This window comes from Sapajus apella, unplaced genomic scaffold (assembly GCF_009761245.1).
Source record: "Sapajus apella isolate SASKATOON/1434 unplaced genomic scaffold, GSC_monkey_1.0 scaffold115, whole genome shotgun sequence".
NCBI classification, from domain to species: Eukaryota; Metazoa; Chordata; class Mammalia; order Primates; family Cebidae; genus Sapajus; species Sapajus apella.
The window spans coordinates 1,708,071-1,732,703 of NW_022437055.1; the positions used below are offsets into that span (position 1 = coordinate 1,708,071).

At 45.4% G+C, this 24,633-nt stretch overlaps 1 protein-coding gene and 1 long non-coding RNA gene across 4 annotated transcripts in view; one reads left to right on the forward strand and one right to left on the reverse strand.

Moving 5' to 3' along the window:
- Positions 1–1,915, reverse strand: part of LOC116537970 — a 41,611-nt gene extending 39,696 nt beyond the window's left edge. Inside the window, exon 1 of the long non-coding RNA XR_004263441.1 lies at positions 1,733–1,915. This is a non-coding gene — a long non-coding RNA (uncharacterized LOC116537970). The remainder of the gene's footprint in view (positions 1–1,732) is intronic.
- Positions 1,916–1,958: 43 nt separating this feature from the next.
- Positions 1,959–24,633, forward strand: part of ARHGAP36 (Rho GTPase activating protein 36) — a 30,915-nt gene continuing 8,240 nt past the window's right edge. The window contains exon 1 of one of the 3 annotated variants that reach the window (XM_032260204.1): positions 1,959–2,131. In XM_032260204.1, coding sequence (XP_032116095.1) covers positions 2,074–2,131 — 58 coding nt within the window. In that variant the 5' untranslated portion in view covers positions 1,959–2,073. Of the gene's footprint in view, positions 2,132–16,418; positions 16,549–22,407; positions 22,539–24,633 lie in introns of those variants that run through there. The other 2 variants (XM_032260206.1, XM_032260205.1) reach the window with 2 other exon arrangements.

The following is a 24,633-nucleotide window of genomic DNA, read 5'->3' on the forward strand; positions in this document are numbered from 1 at the left end:
ACACCTCTTGAGAAAAAAGGCAACAAAGAAGGATACCTGTCTTGGGTTTGTTCCTCATGTAGAGCTGCCCTGGAAGCAGAGCACTTTCTGTTTCCGAGGACCCTTGGATTGGACCAGGCAGGCAGATTTTGTGCCATGAGGGAGCCCAAAAACAGATCATTCAGTTAGAAAAAAAGGAACCCATTGAGACCATTTCAAAAGCTGGTGCTGGATAAGCTCATGGGAAGAGGTTAGGCTGAGATTTCAATATCCAGGGCCTGAAACCGGACATTTCTAGATTGTCAGGCTTGTTTGGCTTGGTTGACTAAGTATTCGTAAAGCAGAAATTGGTAAAGGAGCTGGTAAGTGTTTATTGTCTGTGATTGCTTTTAGAAAACAGATAAAATTGGAAATGATTTAGAAATTGGTACAAAGGCAGAGAGGTACCATGTTTCCCAGAAAGAAAGGAAAATGAGTGGAAGGCCTTTAAACTCTGAGGATAGCTCTGCTTCGCTAAGAATTGTACGGCAAAGTACAGGCAATTTTTCCATTTTATGCACCCCTTTTGCAGCATTAATGCTAATATCAGTGGTTAGCAAAGCAAATATAATAACTGCTCTCCCCAACGGACCCCGTGATTGAGGCTTCGACTCCTCTTGCCTGCAATTGAGCTCCTGGAAGATTTTCCATATTTCTTTCTACCTCTTCAGTAGTGTTTTGATCGACACAGCCCCATTTTCCCAGTGGAGAAAAACAAGGCACAGAGTCACGTCAGAACAGCTACCAATGGCGAATTGGGAGAGAAATTAATTTGGGCCCCTGAGCTTGAAGTAAAAAGGAATTTCGTTTAGAAACCCTTCTTGCCCAATGTGGTCCATCTCTGGTGGGTGATTCTACCCCAGGATTTGGGGGGCAGGGCTGTTTTAACACCACCCGAGGTCCCAAACACTGAACCCACTGTGGCTTGTGCCCTCATATGTATTTAAAATGTAAAAATACAAAGCCATAAAAGAAGTGTAAGAAAATCCAAAACAGTACCACCCCCCATTGAAATATCAAATATCAAATTCTTTCTAAAAATAAATGTTGGTCCCCCTCCCATATCAGTGCCCCAAGCAAAAGCATTGGCAGTGGAATCTGTAAGACGGCAGCAACTGGGGACACCCCACATTTATGCATACTTGACACTGGGTTCTTTTATCTCAGTTGATGATCAACCCCCTCCATACAAAGGTTCCCAGGCAGGAGAGCATCTCCCTCTTCCCTGCAGAATTTCTAGGACAAGGGAAATAAGATTACTCTCAGATACCGGTCTTCTTGAGCGGGCAAAAATCATTTTTCCTACTCACATTCCTGGTCCTTTAGAATGGAGCAGTGATTTAAATCAGATTTGGAGCTACTCGGGGCTAAGGCGATGCCTGCCCTAAGGGAGGGTTTAAGGATGGGCGTGGGAGGGTCCCCAAGGGCTGAGACAGGACCTCCCTTTTAGATTCAGTTATCCTGGGACACACACTGCTTCCCGTTTAGACTAGGCCTCTTGAGGGCTGAGATAACTCTCCGCTAAACCGTGGAGTTTTCTAGAGCCTGGGATACAGTCTCGCCCTCAGATCTGAGGCTCCCTGGGACAGGTGCGCAACCTCGCCTTCAAATTCCAGCCTTTGGGGACAGGCGTGCTTTTGTGTGCCGGATCAAGGGCGCCTGGGGTGGGGGTGGGGGACGGGGACCTTCCTTCCCTCTCAGATTTGGGGCTCACCAGGGCTGAGATGGCGTCTCCTCTCAGACTCTGGGCTCCCTAGGGTAGGGGCAGGGTCCCGCCCTCAGAGTCAGAGCTTCCGGGACAGGAGCTGTGAGTCTTGACCTCCCTTCGCGTGGGGCAAGGGGCTGCGGACCAGCGGCCTCTCTTCTGGCGGGGAGGGGGGGTTCCCCTGAGGCCCTGCCCCCTTTGTGACATGCTCGAGGTATCCGGTGACCAAGACACTCTTAGCTGGGTGCAGGGTGCGGCTCAGGGCGTGGTCACCCGGGGGCTACTTAGGGCGGCCGGTGCCGGACACGACGCGAAGGTTAACGCGAGCTGCCGGGCACTCAGCGCGGGTCATGGCGTGGATACTGGACTGCCTTTTCGCCTCGGCCTTTGAGCCCCGCCCCCGTCGTGGTGAGTGGGGCCCACCGAGTCGGGGGGCTGGGGTGCTCGGCCCGGGGCCGCCGGCGGCTGCAACCTCGGCCGGGCGCCCTGGGGCTTGGCTGGTCGCCCCCTTGCCTCTCTTCCTGCTGGCTTTTTAGCTAATTGTTCCTGGCTCAAGGGACTGCCCCGTCGAGGCCCCGCATAAATCACCAGCTTTGCCGGGAACCGCGAGCAATCGCGCTAATGGCTCGGCGGGACTCGGGACGAACGCGGGGGCGGAGTCGCTGGCTCAGCCGCCTGCAGGGACTGCCAGGTCCTTGGGGCCAGACGCGCAGGAGCGGCGTCCCGCAAGTCAAGGACCCTAAAGGCCCAAGATGAATGTCCCTGACGGGGCAAGCCAGGCCCCAGGGACCCTGAAGGAGGTGGGGGTTCATTTTGCCTTGAAGTTTGTCCCTTTGTCTCAATCTCAAACACAGAATATCAGCAATGGGCCCCTTAGAGTCGTCGAATTTAACCCTTTCATTTAAGAGATGATGACACTGAAGATGGGAAAAGCCTGCCCAAGGTCACCCAACAGGTTGGCAGCTTATCTGGGTCAGTTTAGGCTCTGCCAGCTGCCCACTGCCCCAGACTGCCCGGTGGTGGACACCTGGGTTCTTTAGCCGTATTCTTTCTTTGGGTACTTGAGATCAGTGCTTGGTTCCCCTATTTCTATGGAATTTAGGACATAAGTGTGCAAAGATCACAGCACCGGCCTATGTGGGTCACATTTCACCCCTTTCCTAGAACTGCTTCTACAAAGTACATTTTGACAATGGATTATATTTTCGTCTTTCAAGTTTCAGGAGACCGGTATTTTCTTTTTGACATACCCCAGGACCCCCACCCACACTGTCCTTCACTCCCCCTTGATAAGCCCTACCCCCTTCAGGCTGCCACCTGCCCCCATGGCCACCTGTTTTTCCATAGTCTCCACCTCCAATATCTATATTGGTGAGAGTGCGTCATTGGGCACCAGCCATAGACCAAACCAGGGGTTGTCTCCTCTTTCCTCTGCCCCCTCACAGTCCAGGGAGGGGAGGCAGGGAGAGGAGGAGCCTCAGAAACTTAATTCAGCAGAGACCTGTTTTTAGTTCTTGCCAGCCCGAACGCCCTGCTGAGAACCATCCCAGGAGTTTGACCTCCTGCTAACAGACCACAGCATACTTAGCCAGTTCAAGTACAGCCTCTGGCCAGCAGCAAGATCTCTGAGGAGGAAAGAGATCTGCATACACACAGAGTTTAGTTTTTTCTTTTGCATATTTTTAAGGTTTATATGATCCTGGTGAATCAAAAACATAAGGGAGTTTTATAAGATGTCTTTTGAGGCCTTACTGCTCTAATACTCTACCCTGAAAAAGGGGGTGGGGTGAACCATTTCACCCTTGCTTGGACTAGAAGGTTGTCATGTGACTCCAATGAGATCAAGGACATGAAGGCTCCTTTATGAATAAACACAGGGGAGGGAGTCCATATTACACCAGAAGCCCACTCCTATCTAAAAACAGCAATGTTCATTAGAATTAGAAAGCTTTTCCTTAAACTGAACCCAAATCTCTGTCCTAGGCACTTCTGCCTTCTGGCCCTGGCATTGACTTTCATAGTCCTCCTTCCTAAGAAATAGTGCCAGCTCTCCCCATTATCCCACCCCCTACTCAACCTGCTCTTACCTAGGTCAAACTTTCCCAGTGTCTTCATCTGTTTAACATGTGACATAGTTTCAAGGCCCCTACCCACGTCTAGCTGCTTTTCTTTGAACATACTCCAAGTTATAAATGTCCAATGGCCAGGCCAAAAGAGGCTTTCCAGCTGTGCCCCTATAAATATAGTCCTGGATGGCTGACTTTCCCTATTTTGGAAGCCTATGCCACACCCAAGGTACATACATTAGTAGTCATAAACATACCCATAACATACACATTACCACACCTATGCATGCCCACTTACAAAGCCATGAACACACACACACGCTTCACATGCATCACATACTTTCCACAAACGACACAATATACTCACATCACTCATATATGCACCATTCACAAATCCCATGCACAGCCACACAGTTTACACAAAGACTTTATTTATATTGAATTACTTTCAACTAAAGCTACTCTTTTTCCTTAAGTAAACCCAAGTTCTTTGTGGAGTCTCCATTCTGTACCTGGTGTTTGAACTCAAGTGTAAGACCTTATATTTGCTGCTGCATTTCTAGTCTGGTGGGACCTGTCTTCCAACACACTCCTGCAGCACACCACTGCCTACATCAGCTCTGTCACTCAGACAACAGCAACTGATATATATGAAGTAATTCTCAAATGCCGGGCCCTTACATGTATGATTCATTACATGTATGATCTCACTTAAGTCACAGGGCATCATTTTGAAATAAATAATCTTTGGGTAGTTTTTTGACTGGGCAAGAGCTCACTTCATTGCACTCTCCCTGAGAAATGTTGAACAACGTGAAGGGTAACTTTGTGGGTAACTATTGATATTCTATGGGGCTACAATTGCCTTGATGCCTCCCTTCTAATGTCTTTCAGAACTCTTCAGGAGTCAGAGATGGGGTTGGGGGAGGAAGCTGTCTGCTGACTGGGCAGAATTGGGGCAGTATCTAAATGTTCCTTCACCCCTGTTCTCCTTGCCAAAGAGATGGTATGTCACAGCAATTTTTTTTTTTTTTGAGGAGCAGGTTTATTTTGTCTTCATTAGAATATCATCACTCTTTTGTTCATGTTTGCTATTTTTTTGGCTCAACTCTTTTTTAAAATTTTACTTTAAGTTCTGGGATGCATGTGCAGAATGTGCACGCTTATTACATAGGCATACATGTGCCATGGTGGTTTGCATCACTGCAGTTTTTTGAGGGTGACAATGGACAATGGGCAATGGGCAACCATATGAAGGTACTTGGGAGAGGCATCACTGAGGTCTGGGAAGAATGGGGGCCCAGAAAGGCCTTCTTTCCCAGGAAAAGAGACAGCACAATTGACCCACTTGAAATTCTCTTCCCAGTTCACTCTTGGCATTGGATTTGGCTTCAAACAATTGGACTTCTGTAAAGCAGCCAAAGCTCTAAAGCTGAAGGGACCCTGGGGCCCACTTTACATACAAATTTGATCTTTTCTTGGAGATGGGACCGAATTGATTTGCTGAGGCCAGGCCTGGTTGTGCTGCAGCAGGATCAGTTTCCAGAGCTGGGGTGTGACGGCCAATGAGACACCCCATTCCCTAGGTCGGTCGTCAGATAAGCACCCCCATTCACCAATGACAGGACTTCCCCAAATTTCTTTATTACTTGTTTGTACCTCAGAAGACATTTCTCCCTAGGAAAAAAAAGTGATGCTCTAGAGCTTAGCCCACACTTTACCCATCATGAGGGTGAAATACAGAATCTGTGTGATGAAAACCAGCAGAAAATAATTTTTTGCAAATGTATCTCAGGCTTCAGCAGTAGAGTTGACATTTATCAAGCTTAAATATCAAATGGCGGAAAGCATTGAGCATTGATAGAGCAAGACACCAGGTCCCTGAGGGTGACTATGGCAATGGTGAAAGTAACGTCATTCCTTTTTGTTTTCACACTTACCTACTATGACAACCTAAATGTCCAACAATAGTGGAATGGTTAAATAAATCATATGACATATCCACTTATTAGATTGCATAGAATCATAAAAATTGTTTTTGTGAAGAATATGTAATAACATGGAAAATGGTATGATTGTAACTGTCAAATATGCATTTTTGAAAGAGTAGAAAAAAATTGGACAATAAGATAGAGTCTATTAAGGTGGTGGAATAATAGTTATTTTTCCCTCTGTTTTCTACAGTCTATTAAGTTTTTTCTTAAATTACTGTTATAATTTAAAAAGGCATAAAAAGGCAAATTTAGGACCTGTGATATGCAAATAACCTATACAGTGATCTAGAATCCACTATACATAGTTTAAGGAAAATTTTTTCTTTAAATTTTAGTTTAAACGTAATGACTAGATCAGGCCAGCCAAACGTGATCTTGCCAATGATCATGACATTTCCACCAAATCTGAGTGGGAAGAGGCACAACTGGTTTGAATCCCAGGCAAGCTCTTATAACGTTGCTGTGAGACAGTTACTTAACCTCTCTTAAAATGACATAATAATGTCTATATTTTGAGGATGTAAGTAATAATAATAGTTATTATTACTGCAGTTGTAGATGTCATTATATTAAATGCTCAGTTATCAAAGAAGTTTTATTTTTTACAAATATTTACTATTTGTAAATACCAGTCACTCTACATAAACTATCTCTAACCATAACAACTCTCTGAGGTTAGTATTATTGTCTCGATTTTGAGGACAAAAGCCCAGAGAAGTTTAGTAACTTGCTCACTGTCACACGGTGGCTGAGCAAGGACTACAATCCTTTTTGATCTGACTTCAAAGCTTGAGTGAAATTAAAAGAGAGAAACATTTGCAAAGCTTCATGCTGACATATGGCAGGCATTTACTAGGTGGTCAACACGATGTTGGTGATCTTTTCCCCAGGACCCAGATGCTGGTCTTTGACTTATTTAATTATCTATAAATCTTTTTCTGTGAAAAAGAATTTCAACTGCAAGATGCAATACACACACACCACCTGTGTCCTCATTGATGGGGCTCTGAGTCACTAGGAAACGATTTCTGTTTCCTTCTGGCAGTGTCATTTGTTCTCACATGTATCAGCAGAAGTAGGTAGATGGCATGTTTGATGAGCCTTGGCAGCTACTGTCACGTCTCAGATACACTTCTCAAGACACCACAAGCCTTCCTCGGGATGGGCACCCAATACTCAGCAGCCAGTAGGTTCCTGCTTATTAAGGAAACTCACTAAGTGGTGTGGGCATATCTGGAACCCCTGCTCTAACTATTATCTGTCTGATATGGCTGACACCTAATTGTTACCCCTCCTATTTCCCTTCTCAAAGCTGAGGCTCCAGGACTTCCGTAGAAGCAGACAGGGGTAGGAGCTGGAGAAATTTTTCAAAATTCTTAAATCCTCAGGGGGACTCACTTTCAAGACGGAATCTGACGTCAGTGAGGGTAGTATGTAGGATAAAGAGAAGGGGTGAAGGAGAGGGAGGAGTTGAAGGCACCTTCCAGAGTCTGGGAACATTTAAGGGAGGACCTTTCAGAGTTTTTCCTTCCACAAATCTCAATAGTACTCTACTCTGTAGTCTCTTTATCCCTCCCTAGGATTATATCCACCACCACCACCCCGCCCCCGCCCCCAATTTCTTGATCTTCCTCCACCACTCCCTGCTCAAATGTAGCTTTAGCTTGCAGTGACTTGCTTTTGTCTCTAGAGGGAGGCAAAAGCACCAGGGAGGAAGGGGTTCACATTCGGGTCTTCTTCCACTTCACTAATTTTGGCAAAGGGTAGAATTTATTTTCCTTTAATTGGGAACAAATAAATAAAAACTAATCAGAGATGTATTTCAGGTGCTGTATAGCATATCTCAGAGAACCATCATATCTTTCTCCATCATCCCATCTACTCGTCAGCATAGGTGGCTGCTAGAAACTGGATGGCCTTAGGCACTATTATTTCTAGAGTGAAAGTGAGGGAAAAATAAATTAGGAGTCATAGGGCAATCTGAGTCGGGAAATAGTCATGCTCTTATTTTCTGGGGCATAATGGCACATATTTAGGAGACAGGTTGGGGCTGGGTCAGCAATTGGGGCAGAGGGAAGTCCGGACAGTGAGCAGAAAGTTCGAAACTTTCCCGTGTGGAGTATTACATCTGAAACGTTGGTCTCATTAACACTGTGAGGAGAAACTGCAGAGTGAGAATTGGACTTAAGGTCCAATTCTTCCGGGGCTGCATTAGGCTGATCAAAAATCATCCTAAAAGAAGAGGGACTATTTCAAGAGTGTTAGACAAGCCAGTAATGAGGAAATTGGCAGTTTAGTCAGTTGGCTCCACTCCCTGAACACGATGGTTGAGACACTCTGGCCTACATGAGAAGGAAAAAAAATGCAGAAGGGAATTAACTAACCTTTTCTTAAACATTTACTGTATCTGTTAAGCACTCGGCTGGTGTTTTCTGTGGCTTACCTCCTTTAGTCATCTAAATAATTCTAGGCAGATGTTAACATCTCCATTTTACAGCTGTGGAAACTGAGGCTCAGAGACATGAAGTAACCTTCCCAAGATCACATAGCAAGTAAGCACTCGAGCTGGACTACCAACACAAAGCTGTCTCATTCCAAAGCCTATGGTCTTTCCCTGCCCTTCCCACATGGAAAAAACAAAAGCCTTGATCTTCAAGGGCTTCGTTCTAATGGGGAAACCATGATCTGCCTCTCCCCACAAAAATCCACATTTTGGTGCCCTGCTCCTTCAGATTCTTATTTTTAGAGTGAAATCAAACAAATCTCTGTTTATACTGGACAGTAATGGGAGTTATTAAAGCATTTTTCTACCTATACAATTCCCCATATAATCTTCATGTTATGGAAATACATTTCCTGAACTCAAAGAGAGAGAGAAAGACTTACGGTGGTGATTTTAAGCTCCAATGAAAGTGTGTCTGTGTGTGTCTGTGTGTGTGTGTGTGTGCGTGTGTGCGTGTGTGTGTCTGTGTGCCCATCCCATGGTGGTGGCATGTTGGGGTTCTGATAGCCCCTCTTGTTGCCCCATTTATATGGGTAGGGGGCAGCAGAGATGGATAGCTTTCCGTTATGCTAATAGGCCCTGGCTGAGGACTGCATCTTTGAAGCCATAGCCTTGAGCTTTTGGCTTCTTCAGATTTGCAGTTTGTCCATTTCACAGGCAGCAACGCTGAGCTGGAGTGAACCAGACGGCCTTCATGAACCCAAGTGGAACTTACACAGCAGGATTTAGATGGGTAGTCTAGTGATGTGTTTATGCATGTCTGCGTATGTGTGTGTGTGCTGGGGATGAGAAGCAGGGACAGAACCTCTGAGGAAGAGAGGCATCACATGAACAGCTGTGAGGAGGTGGAAGTGAAGCCAGTATATTGAGAGAAGAGTGAGGAGGTGTCAGATTGGCCCCACAGCAGCAGGAAAGCTGAGCATCTGCGACCAGATGCTGGGAGATACCAAAGTTTGCCTGAACAGCTTGTTTGGATTTAAGCTTGACGAAACCAAGGGGCTTCGGGTGGTCTGTGACTTGCCTGACAGACTGACGTATCTAGGCTCCCTTTTCCCCGCTAAACGGAGACTTTCTGGCTACATAACGCTTTTGGCAATGCTTTTCCTGCCCACCCAGGATGAGGTGCTGACCCTGGCCCAGCTGGGGGGAAGCTTTATGGATGTTCCAACTGCTTTTCATCCACGAACCAGGCTCATTTGTGCCAGATGAAAGGGCACAATAATAACAGTGGCAATTTAAATCGTGCTTCTCACTTTCCCCCCTGAAAAGTGGCGAAGTGACTCACCACTGTTGAATTGTCCCTCTCTATCCACCTCCTGACCTCTTTGCAGCAGTCTAGGCTTGTTCCGTGGGGGCTGAGCTGGGAGCCAGTGCTTCCAGAGGCTCTTTTGCTGTGACTGGGATGACACCACACCCCCCCCATAAATGTGTTCCCCAAAATGCGATGTATTGTTTTAATTTGGATTTCTTAGATGAGGCTGCTTGGAAGGCATTAGAGCAGCATGAGCCCCATTAGGCAAGTGCAGTGCCCCCCAACTCATGAATAATATAAAATGGGGTCCATTCAATAATCTTTTCTGAGGAGAAGGATTTGCTTGTTTTTCTACATGCAGTTTGGTATGGAGATGCTTGCTCTATTTGAAATTCACCATATACCAGCTTCTGGCAGTGATGTTGTAAAAATGGGTCCAGGGGAGCTGTGAAATCATTCTCTGACTCCGTCCTGATTCTTCACCTCCATTTCCCTCCATACCCAATTCCCCTGACCCTATGGCTAGAAAATGTTGATTTTCAACTCTTTCTTTCAGCAGCAGCCTAAAGAGAGCGCCCAGAACTGGAGCTAGTAGGTGCACATGTGCCTAGAGTAATTACAGATTTTGAGGTATCAACAAAGCAGGTAATTAGGTGGAGAAAGTATCAGATGTCTGAGAGACAAAGAAAGTAATTATGCTGAGTACTCTTGGTGCTATCAGTAAACTCAAAAGGAAGATTCGTAAAGAAATGATAATATTTGATAGAAACTTCGATGTCTAGCAGGAATCAGGGGACTCTTAGTAAAGCCACCTGGTATGTAAGAAAGGTTTAGGAAATATGGCAGACTTGAGTTCAAATACCAGCTCTGCCTCCTAGGGTCTGTGGGGTCTTGGGGAAATTACTTAACTACTCTGAGCCTGATGTGTGAAGTATAAAAATAGCAATAATCATAGCTCCATCTACCTCACAGGATCATTGTGAGGACCCAAGGAGATAATGCATGCCAGAGCACTTAGCACAATGCCCAGCACACAGTAGGTACCTAACAAATGGCAACATTATTATGATTACAACTATCCTTACTACACACCAGGTATTCTCTATGGCAGCTCAGAGTTTAAAAAGAGAGAGAAATTATTGCAGTTATGTATGATCATGTCATGAGAAGTATGAAGGGTGTAAATGTGGTGGCTAAATTGGGAGGGAAAAGTACAGAAGAGCAGAAAAAGTTTTGTGATTCTGGAGTTAGGTTTTTTTAAAAAATAAGTAGGAGTTTGTCACAAGGCCCAAGGGGAAAGGGCTTCCAGGCAACTGAATCTGCCCACACAAAGCCAAAAAGGTGTGAAACAGCCAGGCCCTGAGCAAATAGTTGGGCTCAGCTGGGCACCAACTGGGATCTCCTGGGCGGGGGAGAGGTGTCAGGTCAGAGACCAATAATCTTTCCAGCTTACCCCCACCAGCCCCTGTATCGCGCCCTAGGCGCCCTACCTGGCCAGTCACGTGCGGCGCCCTCCTCTTCTTTCCTCTAAGCAGCCAGGTAAATTCACACCCTGCCCCAGCGGGCCTTGCAGACACAAAGGTGGGCGGGCAGGCGAACCCCCACGGTGAAAATCAGACCAGCGGGCACCCCTGATGGGGTCGCGGCCCCTGCTTCCTTTCTCCTCTCAGTCCCAGCCCAAGGTCCCTCCCACCCCCGCCCCCAACCACACACACGGTCCCTGGGGTTCTTTTAGTAACGCTGTACTCTCACACACCGCACCCATACACTAACGCGGCAATCTCCCTTCAAAACACACACAACCCCTTCATCCAAGCACATAAGCTGACCACATGCGTCCACAGCACACACACGAGAACATCACACCAAAAGACACACACTGCACCCTCACATGCATTAACCTTTGAACACACACCTCAAGTAGACTGACTTATAGAGGAGTCTTGCTCACGAACACATTCACACACTATACACTTCAACAAACACCACCTGTAAACCCACATTGACACACCGCATCTATGCATAAACACACACCACACATATGCATGCAAGCTTCAATGGGCACAGACATCCACACACTGCACACACATATACACTCACCACAGCACGACCACAAACCCCGGCAGGAACAGCACACACCCACCTTCAAACCGCACCCACATAATCCCACTATAATCGTGCAGAAACATACATCCTATAAGCCTGCACACACAAACACATGCTTTATGTCAAAGCGCAAACCAAATACACACCACACCAAGCACTCCAGCTAAAACATGCTCCGCGTACACACCCCCCACACCCGGCCACACAACGAATGCACACACGGATCTACTGCACCGGCGCGCGCGCACACACGCTTACATGCATACATACATACACACACAGCCCGCCCCCGCCTTCCCTTTGGGCGGAAGAGAAGGGGGAGAGGAGGGAAAAAAGGAGGGGGGATGAGCAAGCCAGGCTGGGAGGGGCACAGAAGCTCTTTTCCTTTTAACCTGGGGTGTTGCCCCCATGTTCCCCATTACCAAGCAAGGGGAGTGAGTGAGTTGGGTCCAAGGAAAATCCAGTCTGAACCCAGGAAAAGGAGAAGGTCTGGGGAATCAGCGAGCGGGCGCGAGGGCTCCGTGGAGACCCTGACTCAGCGCATGTCGACCCCGCCGGAGGCTCCTCCTCCCCGCACCCTCTCCCTGGCCCTGTCACTGCCTTGACCTCTGCCCCCCTCCGCAACCATCCCCCAGCCACGCCACGTGCTTCTCTCTCCCCCGACCCTCCTCCCCCCTTCCCCCCCACCCCCCACTGAAGAGAACTGGCGACTGTTACGGGCGGAGAGCTTTATTGGTTTCAAGAAGTAAGGAGTTAAGACTGGCAGACAAGCTTTTTGCGAAACCTGTTCTAATTCAGCTTGAAGACTTTTCTTAATGGAGAGCTCACTCTTTCGCAAGGAATCACGTTTGTTACATAAAGGACAAGGGCTATTAGACGTCGCTGACTCAGGGCTGGACACATAGTAGGGCGCTCTAAATGTTCCTCCCTCCCGCTTATGTCAACACATTTGGCAAAGCTGTCCGCAGCCTAGCACTGGCGAGCAACAGCTGTTGGGCAGTCAGTCGGGGAGCTTTTTTCTTAGCCCACTAGCCCTCCTGAGAACACCAGCCTCGGACTGGGCGCCACCGGCGGCAGGGGGCGATAGAGTCGCTAAAGGTGCTTTGCCCTTCTGGTTCTGGTTGCACAATCCCCGTGAGAATCTCTGGGGTGCCCTCCCGCCATAAGCCGACTACGGGAGTGGTGACGGCGGGGGTCACTCCGGAATGCTCCGCAGCCAGATGACTTTCTGGCTCCTGTCCTCCGCTTGCTTCTTTTCCGTGGAGAGGGACTGCAGGGGAAAGGGAGATGGACTTCACCCTCCCACTTTCCCGTGGCTCATTATTTAAAGTGTCATGCAAAAATGCCCAGGCTTGAGAGTTCTTTATAGGTTCGAATCCCAGCTCTGCCAGTTCTTAGCTGACTCACGTGGCAAGTCGCTGACTTAGGTCGCGAGGTAGTTGTGAGGCTTAGAGGAAGTAACATATGGGAAGTACTTCTTTCAGTTAACATACAGAGAATGCCCATTCTCTCCCTCTTTCCCCCACCCTCTTCAAAAATATAAAGATATGGGAGTTTAAAAGAAAGGGGATTCGAGTCTGGGAGGGGGGACATGGCCACCAGCGGATGCCCCCAAACGAGGCCAGAAATGCAGAGGATGGGCAGAAGTTCAGTTAACTTGCAATACGCTGTGTTTAAGAGAAATCCCTGCACCAATGAGCCAGTGATGCCATTCACTGGCCGCAGAAGAGTCCAGGTCACAACTGCAATCCCTGGGGTTGTGATGAGGCCCTTCTGCCTATCACCTCCCCTCCTTAAAAGGACTTCCTAACTCACCCCCACTTGTATTCTTTTTCTTCTTACCAAGATGCCATATTAATATTTTTAAACTTCTTGTGAGCACTCTTTGGGTGCCAGGAGTGTCTCCTGTTACGTTATATCCCTCCAGCATCTAGCACTGTGCCAGACACACAGTGCAAGCTCTATACAGGCAGCAAGAGATGTCCTGGGTGAAATCCCTAGGAAACATTGGGACTTGAGGGTACTCGAGGAGTTATCAAAAGGAACCTAAAGAGAGGACCCCAGGCACTGCAGGGATGGAGGGCAGTGGCTTTGGATAAAGAGTTATTCCATTCCTCCTCAAAGCCCTCCACCTCTAAGCCTGCCTGGAAGAGCATTGCTTCACTGCGGCTGAGGCTTCTGCAGTCAATTAAGAAGAAAGCCTCTTTCCTGGAGGGCAGAGGCCCTGGCCAGCGACAGGGTGAGTCACCACCTCAGTTAGGTTGCAGAGGTGGCACTAAAGTGGCAATAAATCAGTCCAAGATGGCATGAGATTACCTGAGTGATGATGAGAAGGTGGAATGAGGCAGGAGCCTGAACCCTTGAGGCTGGAACTTAGTGATAGAGCATCTATATTCAGATGCACAAAGTCAGCTCCTATTCTGCCTCCCCACTTCCACAACCAAGTCTCCAAGGTTAGCACTGGCACTCTCCTGGGGAGGGGAATGTATGAGAGACCTGGGTTCCAATCCTGACTCTGCTAGTTACTATGTGATCTCGGGCAAGTTATTTTCCCCTCTCTGGGCTTCAGTGGCAAGGTAAGTTCTAAGTACTTTACATACATCATTTCATACATTCTTCTCTATGGTATTATGGAGCACTGATTTCCCTATTTCGCAGTTGAGAAAACTGAGGCTGAGTGATATTCAGTTATCTACCTTCTCTCTATATCATGTGGTCTCTGTGTATATATGTTACCAGGCAATGGCTGTAGTTCAAGCCTCTTCTAGTATGCCAGCCCTCTGCTTAAATTGGATCCCTATGCACTCAGGTTCAAATAATGTCTCCCATTTGCCCCCAATGCCAACCCATCTTGCTAACTACCTGGGTAGATTTTCCTTTCCTCTCCTGCGACACCCTCTCCCACCTCAACTCAAGTTTTTTTCCTGGCATATAGGTCTAAAAAATCACATTAAAAAGCGAGTGTCACCAGAAAGAAGTACCCCAATGTTTTGTGTTTTATCAGGGAGTCCTGGTTGTAGGATGCTGCAGTGAGGAAGGGAGCACAGCTGCTAGGGCCAGAAGGAGGGGCTGCAGAAAAATCCAAGGAGAGAGAGGAGACAGAGAGACAGAGGGAAGGACAGCGACAGAGAGGGGGGTATGCCAGGGACAAATTGGACCAGTCTCAAACTGCTGCTCCCTCTCTTTCTCGCCCTCTATTGATCTGGTGCTCTAGAATGTATAAAGGAACAGCACCCAGTCCATTGACAACAGAAGGAGAGGGAGAGATCCTCTCCTCTCCTTCAATGAAAGGGCAAATTGTCCTGAGTATTCAAATGGTACTCCTGTGTTGGGTAAGATTTATTTAATTCTGGGGGAGGATGGGGGCCTCATCGTGGTAGCAATGATGGTGAGGTGGCACTTACATTGAAAAGAGCGCCACCAGTGCTGCTGCTAAAGCCAGACGCTCTCTCTCTTTACTAGAGGATAAGTGAAACTTGACACTGGGCTTCTGGATGCCATTTCCAGTCCTGGCATCTAACAGCCATATCTCTGAGCCTTTGGAGAATACGTCCATGTGTGCCTGGGTTTCTACAGCAGCTCTGCTCTATCCTTTCCCCTCCTTTTTCTTCCTTCTCTCCTTTGCCCAGGCTCTGCTTCCCCCTTTTTCCCTCTTGCTGGGCTCACCCATAGTCTCTTATATTCTTGACACTTCCCTTTCTTCCCCATTTCTGTCCCTCTTTGTTGACAACACTCCCCTTGTGCATTTACTTGGCTCAAGACCCCAAGACAGGAGATGATTCAATTGGGGTGGGGGTGTAATTGTGTATTTGAAATTCTCCCTCTTAAGAGCTTGTGTTTATAATCCCATATTGCCCTTGTTGCATCAGACAAGAATATTTAGCTCTTGTAAATTACATATTTTTGCTTGGTTGAATGGTGATTTGTATCTATGATTGGTGGGCTGCAGTTTAGAAGACAGTATTTTTGGAAGAGGTATTAAAAGGTAAGATGATTTGGGCAGGTGTGAATGGCCTTCTGACTTCTCCTAGTGCCTAGATATGCAAAGAAGACAGTACATTTTACATCCACCGACCTGGAGGACGATGGTGTCCCACCCCCCATACCATAGTAGTGGAGAGGGGGGTGGTAGACCATTGCCATCCAGGTCGGTGGAGGACTTTGTGAAGTCAGCTTCTGTTTTGCTCTTGGTGACCACTGAACTTGGAACAAAATGACCTTTCTATCTCTGAGTTTGAAAGACCAGAGGCCCTAGATAAGAAGGGGAAACAAGGAGCAGAAAGAGTGAGGCAAAGAGGGCGAAGAGCTCTTCCTTGCACAGTCCTTGTGTGCAAAGGGCCAAGAAAGAATGTCCCCTGCCCCTCAGGGCAGCAGGGAAGCAATGTACTGTGGCAAATTGTGTGCTGAGCTGGGATCCAGGAGTTCTGGATTCATGTTGGCTCTGTCGCCAATTAGCTGTGTCCTTGGGTAACTTTCTTAACCATCTGAACCTCCATTTCTACACTTCCTTCACTGGTACTTTGAGGTTGTGTGGCATGGCCAGGGGAAGGAAGATTCAGAGCTCTCACAGGGAAGGGACCCTTGGGTTGAATCTTTAAGGAGAGCTCTGCTGTGAATAGGGGAGAGAAGATTGTAGGGTACAGTGAGAACCAGTGGGAGTAGCCCAGGGAATTCAGCAAACAGGTATGCGTAAGGCACTGAGCTGGCTGCTGGGTAGGAAATTGCTATGAATCAGCCCCCTCCCCACCGCGCCAAGATTTCCAGAGTGGGGGAATCTGAGTGGCAGAGCCTAGCGCTGGCAGTGCTTGCCGCTCCTCTCAGCACTAACCGCGGCCACCCGCCGGACTGCCGAGCAGGTCACGCAGCCTTTTATTCCCTGGCAGGACCAAGAGGCTCGCCAAGAGGTAGTGCAGGGGCAGGGCACCAGTGGCCTGAGCGCAGCCCACTGCGGGGTGAGAGAGGGAGGTGAGGGCACTCAAACTTGGAAGGCCCGACTTGAGGGAGGGAGAGGAGACCTGAGAGTGCGGACCAAGTTGCCCAGGCTTTTGCGTTCATAGTCTCCAACCTAAGAGCGCGCAAGAAATATTTAATTTTTCGAATTCTCAGCGGAGCAGGCAGCAGAGTGGTTTCTGTGTGCCGCGGGGCTTTGTTTAACTTTACAGGTTCTGCGCTGTCTGGAGCTACCCAGGGACAGGACGCGTGCAGCGGTCCCCAACCCAGCCTAAAGGCCATTCTCTGCAACGCAGTGGTAGCCAGAGACCCAGGGCAACCCGAGAAGCAGAGGGCGCACAATCCTGTAGCCTCCCACCCTCACCTCTGTTCCTAGCTCAGAGCCAAGGGCACGTAGCCGGTACTAGGGTGGAGGGTCGGGGTGGAGACAAGCTCAGTCCCCTGCACTCTGGCGCCCAAGGCCCTCCGAGGGGCTGGGAGGGGGGGCTGTCTCTTCAACTGCCAATAGCAGCCGTGTGGCCCTGTGTCCCGGAGTTAGCTAAGTCCAGTGGAACAATCAAGGACTTTGCAGACGTGAGAGTTGTATCTCTACAGTGTCCTTAGATAAACAGAATGATAATAAATTATGCCAGTTATGTTTCAGGCTTGGAAACGCTCTCTGACTTGCCCAAGGCCACCAGCTGCTTAGTAACTGAGGAGGCCTCCTGACTCCTGGTCTAGAGCTTTTTCTGATTGCGTCATAGTCATGAGAGTGGTTCAATTTTGAATGGGGATAGATAGATGGATGGATGGATGGATAGACAGATAGATATTGATTTTTTAAAATACATGCTTGTTTGAATGTAGTTTTAAAATATCATCCTTGAGATGAAAACTACAGGGAAAAACATCTCCCACAGCCCCAGCTCCCTGTGACAGCCACTCAGACAGGATTTTGAAAAAGAAAACTGACAGAAAATTGGATGTTTGTTGGGAAAGATACAATCAAAGGAGAATAGAGGGGGGTGGGAGTAGGGGAACAAAGATGGAGGAGAAGCTCTCAGTACTGATTCTGAGAACTTCCTTATTCTGAAGGTTTCTTTGGCTTGGCCTCTGTTCAGATGGTTTCCGGGAGTGTCCCAATCAGTCCTTTATTTCTTATGCCCACTCTGTAGAAGCCACAGATGTGGTCTGGAGAGGCAAATGTTGATGATCCTTCTTTTAATTAAGTCTCATTTCCCTTTTTCCCTCTCTTGTAGTGATTACATTGGAGAAGGGAAGTGTGTGTGTTTGTGTGTGTGTGTGTGTGTGTGTGTGTGTGTGTGTGTGTGTACATGGATGTCTGAGTGGGAATGTGTATTTGTGTGTCTGAAAGGGGGTGTGTCTCAAAGAGGGAAGGTTTGAGAGGCAGGGAGATGAGAAAATGAAAAAAATAAATCATAATTTACTGAGTGCAAACTAAAAACATAGCTGAGTAGAGATCTGTTCAGTGCTGGTGGGCCTAGAAAAAAAGTCAATTCTTAATAGTCCTTAAAAGAACAAAGGGAAGGAAACATATTTAAATTAGAGCAGAGAAGGATGATGTTAGACCCATGGGCCTTTCTGGACAGTCCTCAGACACTGAATATGACCTTCGACTAGCTTGTAAGATCCCAGGCCAGGAACGAGGGCTTTCTACTGCAGATGGCTTTCCCCTTCCCTCCAGCATCCCTAGCATGGGTGGCTTCCACACTGTGCCAAGGAAGCCAAAGTTCAGGACTAAAATCCCTTTTGTAGGCCAGTTACCTTTTTTCTACATTTCATAGGGCAGACTAATCCCCACACATCACACAGTTAGCTGCCTTGCATCTCTGATCACGAAAGACCCAGTGAAGATACAATTCATCTTATTCCATCTAGAAGTGTGCTTCCTGCTGACAGTGGGTGAGCACCCATTTTCATCTTCAAAGGATGATGCAGAGGCAATTCTTCAGCAGGGGCCACTATCTGCCTCATTCCAGATAGTAGCACTTCTGCTAAGTCTTCCTCTCAAGTTTGGCTCCCAGGTATTTTGAAGGGCAATTCCTCACGTTGCTTGCTTGCTTGGCATAGCAAGGTACCCTTTGGAGAATACTTTCATTCTGCCCTATCTTTTATTTTATCTTAACAGCCACACTTAATAGATACCATGATTCTTATTTTGTAAGGTCATAGATCTGAGGTGCAGAAAAGCAACATAATTTGCTCTCTGTCACATAGTTAGTGAGTGTGTAAACTTACATGGAGTGAGGCTGGGATTTGTAGCTAAGTTCCCGTCTACAGCTCAGGACCTTGCCAGGATACCTTGCTGTGAGGTTGGGGGTGGGCTGGGGTGAGAAGTATAGTGAGAAGAATACGTAGGGCTTTTGGTACCTTTCTCCTCTGTGCATGCCTCTCCTCTACCTTTCATAATAGCCTTTTTCACACACACACACACACACACACACACACACACACACACATTCTTCATATATATATATACATATATATATATATATATCCATGTATCTATCTTCCCAAGGAATGGCAAAGAACAATGTATAAAAATAATACCTCAAAAATCTAGCCACATCCTTAGGAAAGAAGGTAGTCTTTGTTTAGACTTTCCCAGTTCCAGGCAGCAGATGTTGGTGATGAATACCAAGAGCTGCTATGGCTTGTTGGGAAGGGTAAGACTTGGGCTGAGGATAGGAAGGAACAGCTGGTTCCCAGATCATATTCCTCCATGGCATTTTTGTGCAACTTTAGGTAAGTCACAACTTTTCCAAAGCCCTAGTTTGTTGTTATTGTAAAATGGGAGGAAATATCCAACCTACCTATATCCCAGGGGCTGTTGTAAAAATAAAGTGGCATGATTCATTTATTCATGAATCATGAATAGCTGTTTTAATCACAAGACTCTCAAGAGTTTATAATCCTATGATGATTCACCTGACAAACACTTATTGAACACCTACTGTGGGCTACGGTCTGGAGATAATGGACGTATGGAAAGCTTTTAAGAAAATGAAAAGCAGAAGACAAATTAGGCGTTAAAAACTTTTACCTCCTATTGATAGCACATCTTATTTTTTACTTCTTCCACCACAGTTTAATAGAAGCAGCAACCAAAAGGGGAAAAAATGATATACATGACACAGCTTGTGATGGTAACACTATTATGTACCCTGATACACATTGCAGATAATAGTGAGAATATGTATATCTTGGTGTATTAGATGTCATGTTGCCTTGTTTACACTATCGTTTGGGGTGTCTATAGCATAAAAATGGCCTTTCAGCATCCTGAGCTTGAGTTGTTTCTTTAGTCAATAAAATTTCAAAACAGGATTCCATGAATGACAACTGTACTTATTTTACAAAGATACTGTAATATGTGGTAGCTGCCTGCCTTCAGCTATGACCGCCCCTGGCTTATGGAATCAGGCTTTGATTATGTGTGTATTCTTTCAATTTCTTTATATAGCAATGCAGAATCTTGCAGCTAGTGAGAGCAAACATTGGTGTGTCAATGCCAAGAGCTCTGAAACTGAAGAGAAGTGGATTCTTGTCCAAGCTCTGCTGTGAAATAGCTGTGTGGTCTTGGGAAAACCCCTGTCCCTCTCTAAACCTCCGTTTTCTGACCTGTAGAATGGAGATTTGAGACCAGGGGATGGCTAAGGTCCTATTTCTGAAACATTCTTACATTCTAATGTTCCTGAAACTTTCTTATTTTTTTGAAGCCAGGGTTTTTCTCCACATATTTTAAAAGTAATACTACCCCTAGTTTATGAGCTTCTGTTATAACATGATGGGCTGACTCAATGTATTGATGAACACTATCCCCGGATTTAATTATCTTGGAGCATCATGACCGCATTGTATAAAATGAGCCATTTTGTTCATTGCATCAGCAGCCTTTGCTGAAATGGAGGTTATGGGATAACAACTTTAAGGCTAACTCATTAATGCTCTGGAATGAATAAGCGAATGTGTCAGCAGACCAAATTTGTGCCCAAATGTTTTCATATAGAAACCCATATCTCTTTCCCATGTTGTAATATATTAATGGGGATGTCTTTATCCATTGCCACTGCCTGTAGACATTTGAATAATGTAGATGCAATACCTTCTGGGCACCCAGCCCCATGCACTGTCAATTTCCCAAACTCTGAGGCATTCTCAGAGGCTTGGAACAAAATTCTGGTGATGCCATAAAGTACCTAATTTATAAGGATTTAAACCATGGCATCAGTGCAGTCCCATTTTTTTCCATAGGTGTTTACTAGTAAGCACTACACCATTCCTATTTGATGGGGCCAATGGAGCAAATTACTCCTCCAAATCATGAAGGCTGTGGATTTATGCTTAGCTGAAATCATTTCAGTCCTCACAATGTTTAAGTGGTTGACCTTTCTGATGTTAATTTGTTTCTCCATCTGTGCCATGCGTTTTGGGAGGACGTGAGGAACAGGCTTCTTGCCATGCAAGTGTGTTTACCCTTTTTGTATTGATGGGGACTTGATTTGTGCCTTTCTACTCTTTGTTCAAATTCTTCCTCTTGGTATCTGCTAATATTCTAGCCTCTTCGCTGATCCAAATAAAATCATATGGTTTTTTTGGTTTGTTTTTTTATTTATTCATTTTTTTTTGCTAGTGACAATGTAGAATTGGATGGTTTGAAAGAGAACAAATTTTGGGATATAAAGGCACTTTATTAATCTGAATAATAACATTTAAAATATTAACCTATGCAGTTAGTTTTTCTAAATTTTATGATATGATTTTTTTAAATACTTGAGCCTGTGAAATTGGAGAATGAAGAAGAAAGATCTATTTCCCAAAGTCTAAGATCTCTTCACTTAATTCAGATTTACTGGAGACTGAACAGAGTAGACTGTTCAATGCATTGATACAAATTCTAATTTGTTGTAATTACTTTTGAAACCTGATTTTTTTGGTAAACTTCGGCCCCCTGCAAAGAACCTTTAATAATATGTTTATTAAAAACCAATGCTAAATATCACACATAATATTATTCATTGAACTTTGAGACAACCACTGAAATGGATACTGTGTCATTCCACCATTTTATAGAGAAGGCCACTGAGGCTCAGATAATTCAACTGACTTTCTTAAGATCACACAGCTAAGAAATCATAGAGCTTGAATTTGAACTCAGTTCTATTTGGCTGTAACACCAGTACAGGTATTTGTCTAAACATAGTGTTTCTGCAAATGTTTTGAATTCTAGACTGAAACTGAATTGGTTTGCCTTCATCTTCCTACTTGAGTTTCTTTCGAATCTCATGGTCATTTCAGGCTAGTGCCATAGTATACTGAAGGGGTAAGGGGAAAGACTCTGGAGCAAGAGAGGTCTCTTGGCACCTCTTTCCTGTAGGGGGCCTCCTTTTCTGTTTAGCTTGGAATGTCAGGCCTGAGAATGAGTATTCAAATCTCAAGAACCTGTTATGTGCCTCTCTCACAGTGTTAAAGCCTGCCTACTCATTTCCCTTCCCCACCCCACCCGTCTGCTTCTTGTCGGGGGACATTGGTCTTCCTAACTCTGCTTCTGTATTGTAGGCTACTGGCACCTCGAGAAGGTTGAAGGCAAGTAAGGCAATGCCAATTTTTCTGGTAGAACTGCAGCATATAACTGCTCTTAAGTTTAGCCCTGTGTGCTGGAGCAGGGAGGCAATGACAAACGGTTTATTCTAAGGCCTTTGATTTCCTTCGGAATTGTAAGCATCTAGGCTGACTCATCTCTCAAAGGCTTTTCTCTCTCTCTCTCTCTCTCCTTTTGGGGCTGTTGTTGATTGGGGATTTTACTGTTTGTTCTTACCTTGTATTTGGGGGAGAGAAGGCATTGATTTTCATCTTATTTTTGGGTGAAAGAATCAGCTCTGTTCTTTGGATGATCAGATCTGGTAATCTTCAATAAGAAGAAATAACTGAAACTCCAAAACAGGTACAAAATATGTCTGGGAAAAGGGGAGAGGGGACTGATGTTAGAGAAATTAAGCCAGAGCTAGGCTGTGTATCTCAGGATGAGACCCTAGACTAATAGGCTCTGGAACTGCTATTTTGAATGGGGGATTGCTGGATGCTTAGTCTGGGACTGAGGTTAAATGCATGTGCCTTTGGTTAAAATGATTACTTTGCAAGTTGTGGTTTGGTGGTTGGACTTAGGTGTTCACTTTGGGTCCAGGGCATGGAGCTTTGCAGTTGGATCTTTAATATCTATGCTAGAAGTTTTCCTCTTGGCTTAGTTCAAAAGCCATAGGAAGACTCCTTATCTTTTCTCATACTGCACTTATTTCTGACATCTGTGATCCTGGCTATTAAGGAAGGTGGGCAAAAGAGTTTTGGAGAAAAAATTCAAGGTATGGTTTATTTGTTTGTTTTTTTTTTTTCTGGGCAGAGGATAGCTCATCTATTTAGATTATTGCATGATAAACCCTTACTTAACTTTTCTCTGCCAAAGCTGCATTGCCTGATCTTTAAAATTTAAGCTCCCCACCCCCCAAATCATATATAGAATGTTATTGTAGACTCCATGGGAAAGAGAAGTTCAGAAAAGTGGTATATAACTACTTCCTTTCTTGATAAAAGGTTTAGTTTTGTATGTCCTGAATTATCTTCTCTGTCAGGAACCTGCCATATTTACCCAAACCGTAAACTTGGGAGCTATCATAAATTGTTTTCTTTTCATTGCAATTAAAAATTTTCCCTAAATCCCGTCAGTTTTATCCATGAGATTCATCCCCTACTCCAGCCCTAGTGACACTGACTTGTGTCAATATCCTTTGCCTCTTGGCTGATTTACCTACTTCCAGTTCTCTACCCAAAACAGGGTTTTTTCCTGGCTTTCTTTGGTTTTTCAAAGGTGCAGCTCTAACTCTTTCACTCCCTGACTAAAACCCTGCAGTACTTCCCTATTGCCTTCAGGAAGAAGTTCAACTTTTTAACTTTTTAATCTGGCTTATAGGGCCATCCATGATCTCATCCCTGCCCATCCAGTTTTATCTCCTTCAAATCCCTTTATACAGTTTCAAGAATATGACAACCTCTCTCCCATCTCTTTGTCTTTACACAGGCTGTTCTCTCTCTCTCTCTCTGGATGCTGCTCCCCACCCCTCCCACCCCCCACCCTCGACCCCGCAGACTTAGATGTTTTCTCCTTTCTGCTTTCACAGTACTTTGTTTTTATCTTGGATGTCTGACATCACAATTTTGTTAATTGTTGCTAATCTGTGTATCTCCCTCATTGCACTGTTAAATTTTTAAGAAAGAAATAGTATTATCTTGTTCATCTTTTGAATCTTTAGTGCCTGGCACAAAGTGGGCAATTAATACAGGTTTTTTCTCTTTAATGAACAAATGAGTAATAATAGAGAATGTGCTGGAAAGGATGCTGTGTGAGGCACAGGGGCATACCCAGTGGGGGATGCTGTGTAGTCTGGAAGTAGTATAAGATGGTGGGCACCATGGAGAAGGCACATATAAAATAGATTTTACCATTGCACTAAGATAAACTTCACTTTGATCACCAATTCTGTTTAAGAAGTCTTACTAGAAGTGGTCTGGAAATGATGTTTGTTGGTTTTGGTACAAATTATTATTATTTTTTAAAGTAATATAATCAAGTTGTACAATGTTTGGTATATAGAGAAAAGGCAACAGGCAAACAAAATCTGACCAGTTAATGCAAATGCTGTTAGCATTTGAGTGCATTTCCTTCAGTCTTTTATTTTTATGCATGCTTTTCTTCATGTAGTTGCAATCAAAATTAATACAATTCTGTGTTTTGTGTTTGTTGTCAAAAAACTCTTTGTAAATATCACTTTAATGATTGCATAATTTTTCCATACTGTGGCCATTACAAAGTTTATATGACTAATATTATTGCTGGGCTAGCTTTTTCCCCCCTTTTTTGTTACTACTTTGGTTTATGTGCATATACTTTTTCCTGTCTGTAAGATGATTTTATTAGGATAGATTCCTAGAAGGGGGAGTTACTAGGTCAAAGGGCCTGGGGACGATTTTTGACTCCAGACCCATGT